At 40.0% G+C, this 13,895-nt stretch overlaps 1 protein-coding gene across 1 annotated transcript in view; it reads left to right on the top strand.

Moving 5' to 3' along the window:
- Positions 1-13,895, top strand: part of SLC15A5 (solute carrier family 15 member 5) — a 96,000-nt gene that overhangs the window by 60,046 nt on the left and 22,059 nt on the right. The window contains 1 exon segment of the mRNA XM_055566154.1: positions 445-573. Coding sequence (XP_055422129.1) covers positions 445-573 — 129 coding nt within the window.

Here is a 13,895-nt window from a genome sequence, read left to right as displayed (position 1 = left end):
CAAGGGAAGCCCAGTGTTAACAAGGCCCAAAAGAAATTTTACCTGCATCAGTAAACTTTCTTGAAGGTATGATCAATACTGATTTGAAGAGTACCTATACTTTTACTTTAGAGAGAATTTTCTATGAATTTATGGTTGCTGGGAGGAAGAATGGAGGGAAGGGATAGTTAGGGAGTTCGGGATCAATATATACACACTCCTGTATTTAAAATAGATAAACAACAAGAACCTACTGGTTAGCACAGGGAACTTGGCCCAATGTTATGTGGCAGCCTGGATGGGAGGGGAATTTAGAGGAGAATGGATGCATGTATATGTATGGCTGAGTCCCTTTGCTATTCATCTAAAGCTATCATTACACTTCTAATTGGCTATACTCCAATATAAAATAAAAAGTTTTAAAAAAGGAATAATGTTCTAAATTCTGAACTTTTGTCTTCTCAGTCTCTGTAATACACAGATTTGTTCCAAGTACCATCAGAGGAACCTTTATGAATTGCTTGACACTGATCAATGGATTTGCTTGTTTCATGGGGGCACTGCTTTTCTAGTTGGTCTACCTCATCTCAGAAGGTAAAAAATAGTTCCATGGTTTGCTTATATATATATTGATTTGATGACTAGAGAATTGAGAGACAAAACCTTAAGAGAGGCTTTGCCAGCGTAGTCTTTTTTTTAATTGATCCACTTTTGCAATTAAGATAGAATTAAGATAGGAAATAGACTCTTGCTGTATTCATTAATTTCTGGGAATTGTTTTTCTTTTGATAGGAGGAGGTAATTACAGAATGTCACTTCTCATGAGATCCTGTCTGCTGTCTTTCTTTATTGTACTTTAACGCAAACTGGTCATTATATTCTTATTAGGTTTTTCAACAGGGCTGTATTCAATAATGGGTCATAGACAACCCTCAGAAAATGTAAGTCCTGTGTAAATATAGGAGGATGGGGGTATCTGGATGATCCTTTATCCAGAAATATAGTCTGCAACCAAAGAGAAATTGTGAGTTGAATTGGAAAATTTTCCCAATAGATATTTTGGTCAGAAAGCGAAAGCGAAGTTATTGAGTCGTGCCCGACTCTTAGCGACCCCATGGACTGCAGCCTACCAGGCTCTTCCATCCATGGGATTTTCCAGGCAAGAGTACTGTAGTGGGGTGCCATTGCCTTCTCCGGACTGGTCACTTACTCTAACAGAAATTTCTCTAGTTCCTCCAAGGAATTAGAATAGCTTAGTTATGCACAAACTCTCTCTCCAGCTGCTGCTGCTGCTAAGTTGTTTCAGTCGTGTCCAACTCTATGCGACCCTATAGATGGCAGCCCACCAGACTGCACTGTCCCTGGGATTCTCCATGCAAGAACACCGGAGTGGGTTGCCATTTCCTTCTCCAATGCATGAAAGTGAAAGGTGAAAGTGAAGTCGCTCAGTCATGTCCGACTCTTCGAGACCCCATGGACTGCAGCCTATCAGGCTACTCTGTCCATGGGATTTTCCAGGCAAGAGTACTGGAGTGGGGTGCCATTGTCTTCTCCGATTTTGGTCAGAAGAAACAACCAATCTGAAAAAGTCACATGCTACATAAAAAGTACTACTGTTACATGGACTGGTAGAAAAATCAAACAGAATAACATTAAAGATTAGCTGTCATGACAAATGTCTTTGGCTGGATTTTAAATCTACAGACTTTTTCCTTTATTTGTTCTGAGATGTTAATACAGCTTAAAATTTATTAAATTTGCTTGTGCTTATTTTATGGGAAATACTGAAAGCTTATTGTTATCTCCTTTCAAAAATAAAATACATTTTAAAACTGTAAACAAATATTCATATTCTTTACAAATAAATTTAATTTACCTACCTTCCAACTATGGAAAAAAAAATTCTATGAAAGAGAAACTCCTTTTAACACTAGGTATCCATTCAAAAAATATTTATGAGGATCCACTCTGTTCCAGATACCATATTGGGTACTAGAGATACCATGCCAAGAAAAATTAACTTACAGATCCTCACAAAATTTCCAGGGGTGTAGGGAAGCAATAAAATTGAGTAATAAATTAAATGATAGGCACAGTAGAGTTCAAGGAACAAATCTACAGTCTTTGATTGTTAAGATCAAACCCTGTTCTTAGTTAACTGAGAAAGTTAAGCCAAAGTATATAATGAGTATTTACCATGTGCCAGGCTCTATATTATTAATACATGGAATTATGTGAGACGTGGTTCCAGTTCTTATGAGCTCACATTCAAACTGTCATAACTAAGTGTGAACAACAGAATTTGATCTCTGATGATCGGAGTCTTTAAATGTAAACAAAGCCTAGAACACCAGTATTAGGATTTTATAAGATAGCTTGGAAAAATCTTACCAATACCTCTACCTAAACATCTCTTGACAAGCTGCCTATAATGTGGAGATTCCCCACAAACTGCCCCTTAGAACTGATAATTTGCTAGGAAGCACAATACTTGTGATTACAGCTTTATTATAGCAAAAACGTACAAATCGGAATGAGATAAAGGCAGAAATGCATGAAACAAAGTCTGGGAGGGTTCCAGAAACAAAGCTTGTTTCATCCTCAGAGATGTGGTACCCAACTGTCACATCAGTGTGTGACAATACACAGAGCACTCTCACCCAGGAGAGCTTACCTGAGCTTCAGTATGCAGAGTTTTGATTGAGGTAGGGGATTCACTGGTGTCTCAGACTGTAAAGAATCTGCCTGCAATGCAAGAAGACCCAGGTTCGATCCCTGGGTCCGGAAGATGCTCTGGAGAAGAGAATGGCTACCCACTCCAGTATTCTTGCCTAGAGAGTCCCATGGACAGAGGAGCGTGGCGGGCTACAGTCCTTGGGTTCACAAAGAGTTGGACACGACTGAGCAACTAACACTTCTGTCTTATGTGGGCAGGATTGACTGAACCATTGGCCATGTAGTTGAACTCAGTCTCCAGCCTATCTTCTCTCCCCAGAGACTGGGCTGATACCTACTCTGTGGCTCAAAATCCCAACCCTCTAACCCTATGGTTGGTCTTCCAGGCTTGCCAGCTCCCATTCTGAGTCATGCCATTAACAAAAACCATCAGGTGGAGCTTAATGAGCCAACCATGAATAACAAAGACACTTCAGTCACTTGGGAAATTCACAGATTTTAGAGTTTACCTCCCAGGAACCAGGAAGAAAGGCCAGACAATTTCCTTATTACACATAACTGTTCTTGCAAATATATTTTACTGAAAATCTATTTTTACTGAGAATCTGCATTGTATGGTAGGATCTGTTATATAACATTACTGGGTCTATTACAACAATTTTATAAAGTTGACCAAGCGTCTACTCTCTAGTTGCAGTGGGCAGGCTTCTCATTGCAGTGGCTTCTCTCCTGGCAGAACACGGGCTCCAGGGTGCATGGGCTTCAGTAGTTGCAGCACATGGGCTCAGTAGTTGTGGCTCCCTGGCTCTAGAGCTCAGGCTCAATAGTTGTGGCACATGGGCTTAGATGCTCTACAGCACGTGACATCTTCCCGGATCAGGGATGGAACTACGTTTCCTGCAGTGGCAGGCTGATTCTTTACCACTGAGCCACCATGAAAGCCCAAAAGTTTATATAGTTTTGGCAGAGTTTGGTGCCCATTGAAGGAGGTCTACCAAGAACACACAGTGAGTACATCTTGCTGCTGCTGCTGCCGCTAAGTCGCTTCAGTCGTGTCTGACTCTGTGCGACCCCATAGACGGCAGCCCACCAGGCTCCCCTGTCCCTGGGATTCTCCAGGCAAGAACGCTGGAGTGGGTTGCCATTTCCTTCTCCAATGCATGAAAGTGAAAAGTGAAAGTGAAGTCACTCAGTCGTGTCTGACTCTTAGCGACCCCACGGACTGCAGCCTACCAGGCTTTTCCGTCCATGGGATTTTCCAGGCAAGAGTACTGGAGTGGGGTGCCATTGCCTTCTCCAGAGTACATCTTAGCATCATGCAATGTGAGGCAGAGGGGAGGAGCAGTCCCTAAACTTATATTTAAAAGAACATCAATTTTTTTAATATAAATTTATTTATTTTAATTGGAGGCTAATTACTTTACAATATTGTATTGGTTTTTGCCATACATCAACATAAATCCGCCACAGGTATACATGTGTTCCCCATCCCAAACCCCCCTCCCACCTCTCTCCCCATACCATCCCTCTGGGTCATCCCAGTGCACCAGCCCCAAGCATCCTGCATCCTGCATCGAACCTGGACTAGCGATTCATTTCTTATATGATATTATACATGTTTCAATGCCATTCTCCCAAATCATCCCACCCTCTCCCTCTCCCACAGAGTCCAAAAGACTGTTCTATACATCTGTGTCTCTAGAACATCATTTAAATTACTGCTAATTGATTTAATTTACTTCTTTAAAATATTTTTCTATTCATACTAATACTGTATTACATCAAGTCATATCCTAATCAGTTAGAATCTTGCAATGGGGTGTCACTGTAGAGGTCATCTAATCTAACACTGTACCAAAAACTAGAAGACGCACAATCTTCTTCTAGCACCCAGGGAATGTTCTCTACTTTGAGAAGTAACCCATCTGTTGATAAATATATTTCCCAGAATAAACCTAGTTTTTCTGTCCACATAGCAACTCTTCAAAACATTCAATAAATATTTGGGGCAATAATGTACAATGTTAAAAGAGTAGGTTCTATAGTCAAACTCCACAGATTCCAATCCAGGTAGTCTAGCTGTGTGTCTTCAGTTTTCATGTCAATAGCAACAAAAAATAATTCATTATGTTGCTTAGAGGATTAAGTACTTAATATGCCTAATAAGTATTCAATAAAGATAGCTATTTTGACCCCCTTCTAATATATATACAAACCACTCCAATTTTTTTCATGGTACATGATTCCCTGATTTTTCATTATCAAAACCCCTCTATCTTGATGGATAGATAACAATTTGTCAGTATCGTTCTTAAAATATGATTTCCAGACTCAATCACAAGGCTCAAAATGGGTACATCCAAGATAGATATGTTACTTTTATCAACCTTCTCAATCTCTCTTTCTCTTGGCATTTTTAATAGAATGCCAACAGAGATTGTAGTTACTTTTTCAGCAGTTGCATCACACCTATATTCAATTAAAACCTGAGGCTTCTTTTTTTATTTTTAGCAGTTTCTCTCAGTTCAGTTCCAATCATCTTATCACAATTTCTTTGTCTAATTAAATGCAGGACTTTATCTCTTATCCTTAATAAATGTCAGCCCATCATTCTAAATAACAGACAGTTTAAAAACTTGATTCTGTCATCTGGTGAATTACTGGTCTTTACTTCTTTACCAGCTTTGTGTCACTGGCAAATTTAGTAAGCAAGGTCCTAGATTTCTTTCAGGTAATTGATAAAATTGTTGAGTTGGACAGGACCAAAAGCAGAGCCTTGTGGAAAATTCCTAGAGACCTCACTGTAAGTTAATTGTAATCAACTAATCCTCCCCTTTTGGATATAATCAGCTGCCTCTTCACCTAATTACTATCATTGAGCCCACAAGATTCTCCATCATTCCCAGAATGACATCACAGACTTTTGTCACATAGTTTTTTCTGGGAGTAGATATATCTGAGTTTGTGATAGTCACTTTAGCCATCAGATTAGCATTCATCAAGAAAGGCAATGAAGTTCATTTAGATGATTTGATTTTAGTGACCCTAAACTGGCTTATGGTGACTAATTAGGGCCTCTAAAAGAGAGTGATCCTTAGACTATCTGCATGATTTCAGGTAGGACACCATCTCGTTAAGAATGTTTAAAAAAAGGAAACACTGCCCTTCTCTGTTCTCAGAGATGATGAGAAGATAAAGTTAAATAATGTATTTGAGCATTTTAATGTTAGAAATTATTTTAAATATAGAATAAAGCCATAGTGGCCCATTCAGTTAGAAATAAGATCAGTCTGTTTAATCAAACAACCAGACCAATTTCTTTGACAGAACTGAGCATCATGAAAAAGAACTCTATAGCTCTATGTTTAAGCATCCCACAAGCCTCCACATTCCATTTAGCATATAGGATATTTTAAATCTTTAAGGATTCATGTCAGCAGAGCATGTGTGTATGTGAGTGTGTGTGTGTGAGTGTTAGTGTATGATTGGAAAAGATGATCAGTTATCACAGTCTCCAAGCTGCATTAGTCATTTTTAGCACCGTGATGGAGAATGGTGTGAATGCGGTAAATTCAAAAGATTTCTCAAAACTCGACGGTGCAGACAGATAGCTGTTAGAGTGACATTTTCAGTACAAGTGAGAAAACTGATGCTTCTGGGATCTCTAACTCTAAGTGCCTTAAAGGAGAAGATACAAGACTAAACCCATCCTCCTACACTAATCATTTCAGGAATAGTTTATCTAAAAGTAGCAATGCTAATAAAAAGGGAGTGAAGAAGTCAGTCAAACTGCTTATTTCGACTCTGTGCCATTAGCAACCAGATCAATTTTCTCACATGCGTGAGCACAAGCTTACCTTCTGACAAAAATAACAAAATGGGAATTCAGTGAAAAGTGACATCTTAGTTATGGACGTGGAGGTGATTGAAAGATCCAAAGCAGAATGTCTCAGAGAAAAAAAGGATAATTGGGCAGAATCAAGAGGTCAAGGTATACATCTTCCTGTCCCTCTTAGTCCTTCCTCTTCGGAGTTCAGCAAAGGGGCAGAGAACGTAGCAGTTTAACGCCCATGAAGAGCCATTTTAAAATAAAACTGTGATCTTTTAAAATTCTCAAATAAATATCTCTGATGATTGAGACCACTGACAGCCTTGTCGGCATGAATCACTGAATTGTTCTTGAAATGGGAATTTGCAGTTGCAGTAAACTTGAAAGAAGAAAATATTTATGCATCTGGAAAGCTATTCAGCTGGATTTCACAGGTCCGCGCCTATTTTCTTAGAGATGGGTTTCTTCAAACTCAGGTCAGTGCCTAAGGTCCAACTTCATATGGGTTTTAAAATGACAGACCCAGAGGGGAAAAGCAGCTCACTACGCAGTAATTCACCTATGTTGTTGTTATTCAGAAGCTAAGTCATGTCCAACTGTTGCCTGCCAGGCTCCTCTGTCCCTGGGATTTTCTAGTAAGAATGCTGGAGTGGGCTGTCATTTCCTTCTCAGGGGATCTTCCTGACCCAGGGATCGAACCTGTGCCCCTTGCATCTCCTGCATTGGCGGCAGATTCTTTACCACTAGCACCACCTGGGAAGCTAGGCCATATTCTACATTTGATAGGAGTTTAGTGCCCCCATTCCCATGGATAATATGGCAGGTCCCCAGTGCTCCACAAGCAAGCCCTGCTCTTCCTCAGTCAGAATCAGGTGCAGAGACCCCCTCATCCAGTGGTATTATAGGTCCCAGAAACAATTTATTCTACATCCTCAACGTTTGGCTCCACAGAGACCCTCAGCGTGTCCCTGAGACCTTAAGTTTTCACAACAGTATCAGGTCAAAGCTCAAAATACCTTTCCAACATGGACAGCAAGTATCCAGTGCTGTTGGCTGATGAGAGGTAGAAAGGGCAGAATTTGAAGCCAGAGCACTTGAGTTCAAACTCAACTCTGCCCTTAATAAGCTGTGAAGTTTTTAGCTCTAGGGGTTCAGAACAGGTCTCAAGATGAGTTCCTTTTGCATGTGGATTATTTTGAGTGAAAGGCAGTGGGGACCCTATTGCCTCTCTCTTAGCTTCCTAGAAAAAATTTAGAATGGAAAGTTTTCCCCAGAAAAAAAAGAGTTTTCATCAGAGATACATTGTATCTAAGATGGCAGGGCAAACATCTGATTACTGAAGGTCTATATTTATCTAGGCCTATGTGCTCAGTCTGTCAGTTGTGTCAACTTTTTGTAACCCTCTAGACTTCAGCCCACCAGACTTCTCTGTCCATGGGATTCTCCAGGCAAAAATACTGGCATGGGTAGCCCTTCCCTTCTCCAGGGGATCTTCCTGACCCAGGGATCAAACCCACATCTCCCACAATGGCAGGCAGATTCTTTACCACTGAGCCACCTAGGAAGCCACAAGGTTCTTATACTATTACGTTATTATATTTATCTATATGGCAGGGTGGACATCACATAGTTATCAAATATCTACTGTCTTTCTTATCATCCTATGAATGACCCTCCTTTTTTGGAAGCTCCAGGTCCCTATCCCATTTCTTACATCATGATGGCATATATACCTCATTGTATCTTTCTCTCTTTGAACCTGTCGTGTGTGTGTGTGTGTGTGTGTGTGTGGCGGGGAGGGGGGAGGCGGTGGGGCGGGTCCTTGTAAGGACAAGATTCAGTTTTATTTTCTCCTGTCAATCTGTCTCAGGTCAGTTTCATTCTTAGTTAGACCAGCCAGAAGAACTGAGAGGGACAGAAGAAAGAATTTTGCACTCCTGACTGCACATTACTTAATTTTTCTGAGTCTCAATTTCTCCTTCTCTAAAATGGTGTCACTAACAACTTCTAAGATATCTTGGACGACCAGAGGAAATAGATATAAAGCACCAGATCAGTAAAAGCACACAAAAAATAATGATTTGTGTTGTTGGGTGGTTGTTATTGTAATTTGAGTGGGATCTCAACATTTCCCAAGTGGGCTAGGATTATCATGGATATGATGTTCTAGTTTGGCACTTTTATAATTCTTCAGGAAAGAATATGTTCCATAAACGCAGAGCACAGGTGTCCTAGTCAGCTTCAATTCTAGGACTGGATTGGGATGAGATGAAATAAAGCTATGTTCTGAGATTTTTCTTGGCCCTCCTGGACCCATGTCATTAGTGGTACACCCTTTGCAAGGCAAACTTACACATCTAAATAGAGTTAGACACACACCTGTGTTCCAGCCTGCAGTGTTGAAGTTGACTCTAGAAAGATGAATGGTATTTGCCTTGGTAAGAATAAGGGTGAAGAATTTCTGGTAGAGAGAATATATAACAAGTGAAAGTGTTAGTCGCTCAGTCATGTCCAACTCCTTTTGACCCCATGGACAATAGCCTGCCAGGCTCCTCTGTCCATGGAATTCTCCAGGCAAGAGTACTGGAGTGAGTAGCCATGCCTTTCTCCAAGGGATCTTCTCAACCCAGGAACCCACATCTCTTGCATTGGTGGATTCTTTACCACTGAGCCACCAGGGAAGCAGGCATATATCAAAGCCTAGAAGTAAGGAGTCACCTGGTGCATCAGAGGAGCTCAGAGAAGATCAGTAGCCTGAAAATATTCAGGGAGAATCACGTGAAGTCAGGTCAAGAAAGTAGGAGTAAAATCATGCAGGAACTTTGGCTTACAGATTTAAAAAAAAAAAAAAAAAGCTGTATGCAATATATATGGAATCTAGAAAAATGGTGTTGATGAACCTATTTACAGGGCAGGAATAGAGACACATAGAAACAGATACAGACATAGAAAATGGTCTTGTGAACACAGTGGGGGAAGGATAGGGTGGGACAATTGAGAGTGTAGCATTGACATATATACACTACCACGTGTAAAACAGATAGTGGGAAGTGGATGTATAGCACAGGAAGCTCAGCTCAGTGCTCTGTGATGACCTACAGGGATGGGATGGGGTGGGTGGGAGGGAGGCTTAAGAGGGAGGGGATCTATGTATACTTATGACTGATTCACCTTGTTGTATAGCAGAAACCAACACAACATTGTAAAACAGTTTCCCTCTAATTTTAAAAAATCTGTATGCAATAAGAATTTATAAAGGCATTAAGCAAGTCACATCTATTTGTGTTTTAAGATCACTGTGGATGCAGTGTAATTTGAAAAAGAAAGAAGCATGGCTTGGGAGAAGCAGGATGGGTTCAACTGAAGTAAAACTCAGGCAAGTCTAGTAATGATGAACTAGTGACAAAGTAGGCAGATGGAGAGAAATGGATGAATGTAAGCTTGATTTTAGAGGTAGGGAGAACAGTATTTAGTGATGGTTTTGAGTTAGGAGGTGGTAGCATGCAGGAGACAGAAGTGGGGTCAAGGAAGTATTCCAGATTCTGCCAAGAGATAACTGGGTGGGCAAAGATTCTATATATCAAATGGAGAACATTAGAAGACAGATAGGTTGAAAAACTTATCACCTGTTCATTTTTTAACACATTAAGTTTGACCTATCTATGAGACATCCAAAGGGAAATACCTGGAGCTCAGAAAAAGGATCTGGGTTAGATATATAAATATGACAATCTGTGGCAAAAAAAATAGCATTTGAATCCAAGGAAGTGGACAAAATTATCTAGTGTGAGTATTAAGAATGAGAAGAAAAGGAGAGAAGGACCTAGATATTAGAGGTTGGGTGGAGGAGAAATGGCCGGCTAGAGAAGGAAGAGGACAGCCAGAGAGGTAGGGGGAAATATATGCATTCATGCGTGTATATGTATGTGCGTGCATGTGTGTTTGCATGCTGTGTGTTCATTGAAAATAGGAAATGGTAAATTGTGTTAAATGCTACTAAAAGATCTGAAACTATCACCACATTGATAATCGGCTATACTCCAATACAAAATAAAACGTCTAACAAAAAACAAGGATCAGTAAGAAATGAAAAAGAAAATTCTAAAGATGCTCTGAGGGTGAAATAGCTCAAACAAGTAATGTAAGGAATGGTCAAAAAAAGAAGAAATAGAAAGTATAAAACTCGGAAAATTCATCAATCTTTTAGTTTCAGAAATGCTGCTCGATGATGTAAATGAAGTCAGATATTAAATATCTGCATAGAACACATTTCTATTTAACAGCAGCAAAATAGTCATTAACATCATTTGATAATGAGCAATCCTTTCCGTTATATTCCCTATATTTTATATAAACAATATGTTTATGTATAAAAAAATGCTACTGTGAGATCAAATAATAGAATGAAGAATGGAAAGTATTCTTAGATTTGCAACATTATGATCCCTAACAACTGTAGCAAGAGTCATTTCAGCAGTGAAAAGGGAAAGAAAACCAGATTGGAGCAGGGTCAAAAATATCTACTAAGTGAGGAAATAAAAGCGTCACATTTAAAACAACTTTTTTTTTTTTACTTCACAATATTGTATTGGTTCATCTAGTCAAGGCTATGGTTTTTCCTGTGGTCATGTATGGATGTGAGAGTTGGACTGTGAAGAAGGCTGAGCGCTGAAGAATTGATGCTTTTGACCGTGGTGTTGGAGAAGACTCTTGAGAGTCCCCTGGACTGCAAGGCCAACCAGTCTATTCTGAAGGAGATCAGCCCTGGGATTTCTTTGGAAGGAATGATGCTAAAGCTGAAACTCCAGTACTTTGGCCACCTCATGTGAAGAGTTGACTCATTGGAAAAGACTCTGATGCTGGGAGGGATTGGGGGCAAGAGGAGAAGGGGACGACAGAGGATGAGATGGCTGGATGGCATCACTGACTCGATGGACGTGAATCTGAGTGAACTCCGGGAGTTGGTGATGGACAGGGAGGCCTGGCGTGCTGCGATTCATGGGGTCACAAAGAGTCGGACACAACTGAGCGACTAATCAGATCTGATCTGATTGTATTGGTTCTGCCACACATCAACATGAATCCGCATGGGCGTACACGTGTTCCCCATCCTGAATCCCCCTCCCACCTCCCTATCCCGTACCATCCCTCCTGGTCATCCCAGTGCATCAGCCCCAAGGATCCTATATCAAACCTGGACTGGTGATTCGTTTCTTATATGATATTATACATGTTTCCATGCCATTCCCCCAAATCATCCCACCCTCTCCCTCTCCCACAGAGTCCAAAAGACTGTTCTATACATCTGTGTCTCTCTTGAAGAACTTTCTCTGAAGATTTAAAAAATAAAGTGGTGGCTGGAGGAAGCTGTGAGTAGATTTGCCAAGTTTAGCAGATACAAATACATGACACCCAGTTACATCTGAATTTCAAGTAAACTAAAATTTTTTTAGAATAAATATATCCCATGCAATATTATGGATGTACTTTGCATAAATTATACTTTATAAAGTTACCAGTGCAATATTCAAGACATGCTCCTTCTAAAAATTATTTCAAGGTTGTTCTCAAAATCAGATTTAACTATGGGTCCTGTGTTTTATCTGGGAAACTGAGATGTGAGTTCAAGATACTTTTTTTTAATCTTGAAAGATACTGGAGCATGTTTAACAGATGAAAATATCTGGTACAAGTGGAGAAATTAAAAACGCAAGAGAATGGGGGAGAATGGATACACGTATGCATATGGCTGAGTCACTTTGTTGTGCATCTGAAATTATCTGAACGTTATCAATGGGCTATACTCCAATAAAAAATAAAAAGTTTTTAAAAAAAGAAAGAAATATATGTGAGCAAAAAAAAAAGATGCACGAAAGAAAGGGAGATTGACTTCTTATCAGAGGGTGGATATTTCTTTCCTCTACTAAAACAGAAGAAAGGAGAGTGGGTGCGCAGGTGCAAGCAGATGTGTAGTTCTCGTATTAGAAATATACGGGAGTCTTCCTTTCAAGGGTCCCAACTTTCTTCATAAAGTAGGCAGCAAACCATTCCTGAGAGCAAAAAGGAAATAGGATGAGAATGAAGAATAAGAAGAACGGGAGATAGGAGAATGTTATTTCGAGAGCTATAAAAGATGATTTAGAAGAGAAGTGTTGGACTTCCCTGGTGGTCCAGTGGTTAAGAATCTGCCCCCCAATGCAGGGGACACAGGTTCAGTCCCTGGTCCAGACAGATTCCACATGCCACAGGGCATCTAAGTGCATGCACCACAATTGCTGAACCCATGTGCCTAGAACCTGTGCTCTGCAACAAGAGACACCACCACAATGAGAATCCCATGCACCACAACTAGAGAAAGCTCGTGTGCATCAATGAAGACCCAGCACAGCCAAAAAGTAAATAAAAAGAAGAAAAGTGTTAAGATGGGCGGTAGTGTTGAAGACGTAGTTGACACTGGTGATCATGAAGGGCAATTTCAAACCTCCTAAAGCATGATTCTACCCAGTAATATTCAGGTGCTCAAGGCAGTCATGAAACTGTCCAGTAGATTTTAAAATGGTCTAAAGACCACAACTGGCAACCCACTCCAGTGTTCTTGCCTGGAGAATCCCAGGGACAGGGGAGCCTGGTGGGCTTCCGTCTATGGGGTCGCACAGAGTCCGACACAACTGAAGCGATTTACCAGCAGCAGCAGCAGCAGCAAAGACCACAAGACACAGGGAGAAAGGCACAAACTCTATTCATGACTTTAAGTACTCTGGGGTAAATCTTATAGGCTATTTTCTTATAAATATGCAAAAAAGTGAGAAAGCTTTCTTCTCAAATTCTGAAATTAATGTCTGCACCATTAGCTAATTGAAGCTGCAAATGAGTGAACAGACTGTACAAGCAGGCAGATTTGGGACAAAAATCAGTTCCTGCTATAGGCATGATGCTATTTAAACTCAATATTTCACTCTTTGAAATAGCTCCACTTAGAGATGGATTTATTAAATCAGTCCACAAAAACATATTAGGTTCCTACTATGTGCAAGTACTGGCTAGATACTGAATTAATAATACCAAGGCTGATGTTTAATTAACAAGAAGAATCTTATAGAAATATTTGACACTCAAATTAATATCAGATATATTCATTTGACTAATGCTATTACAATTAGAGTTCATAGCTAATGGCATTATCGGGCTATTATCACAAAGCATTACCTCTTTTCTAAAACTCATTTCCATGATAATTCATTGAAATCATCATGAGAACACACTATCTTGATGGGTTTTTACCTCCCAATGCTCTTCAAAAGAATGAACTCACCCTTCTAAGAAAGCTTGTTATCCCAAATAGTACCCAGGCCTGTTCTCCTGCAGTTCAAGTGAACAATGCATAGAGATTTCTCTACAGTTTTGAAAGACA

Source organism: Bubalus kerabau, chromosome 1 (assembly GCF_029407905.1).
Source record: "Bubalus kerabau isolate K-KA32 ecotype Philippines breed swamp buffalo chromosome 1, PCC_UOA_SB_1v2, whole genome shotgun sequence".
Lineage (NCBI taxonomy): Eukaryota > Metazoa > Chordata > Mammalia > Artiodactyla > Bovidae > Bubalus > Bubalus kerabau.
This window is presented reverse-complemented; position numbering and strand designations above follow the sequence as displayed.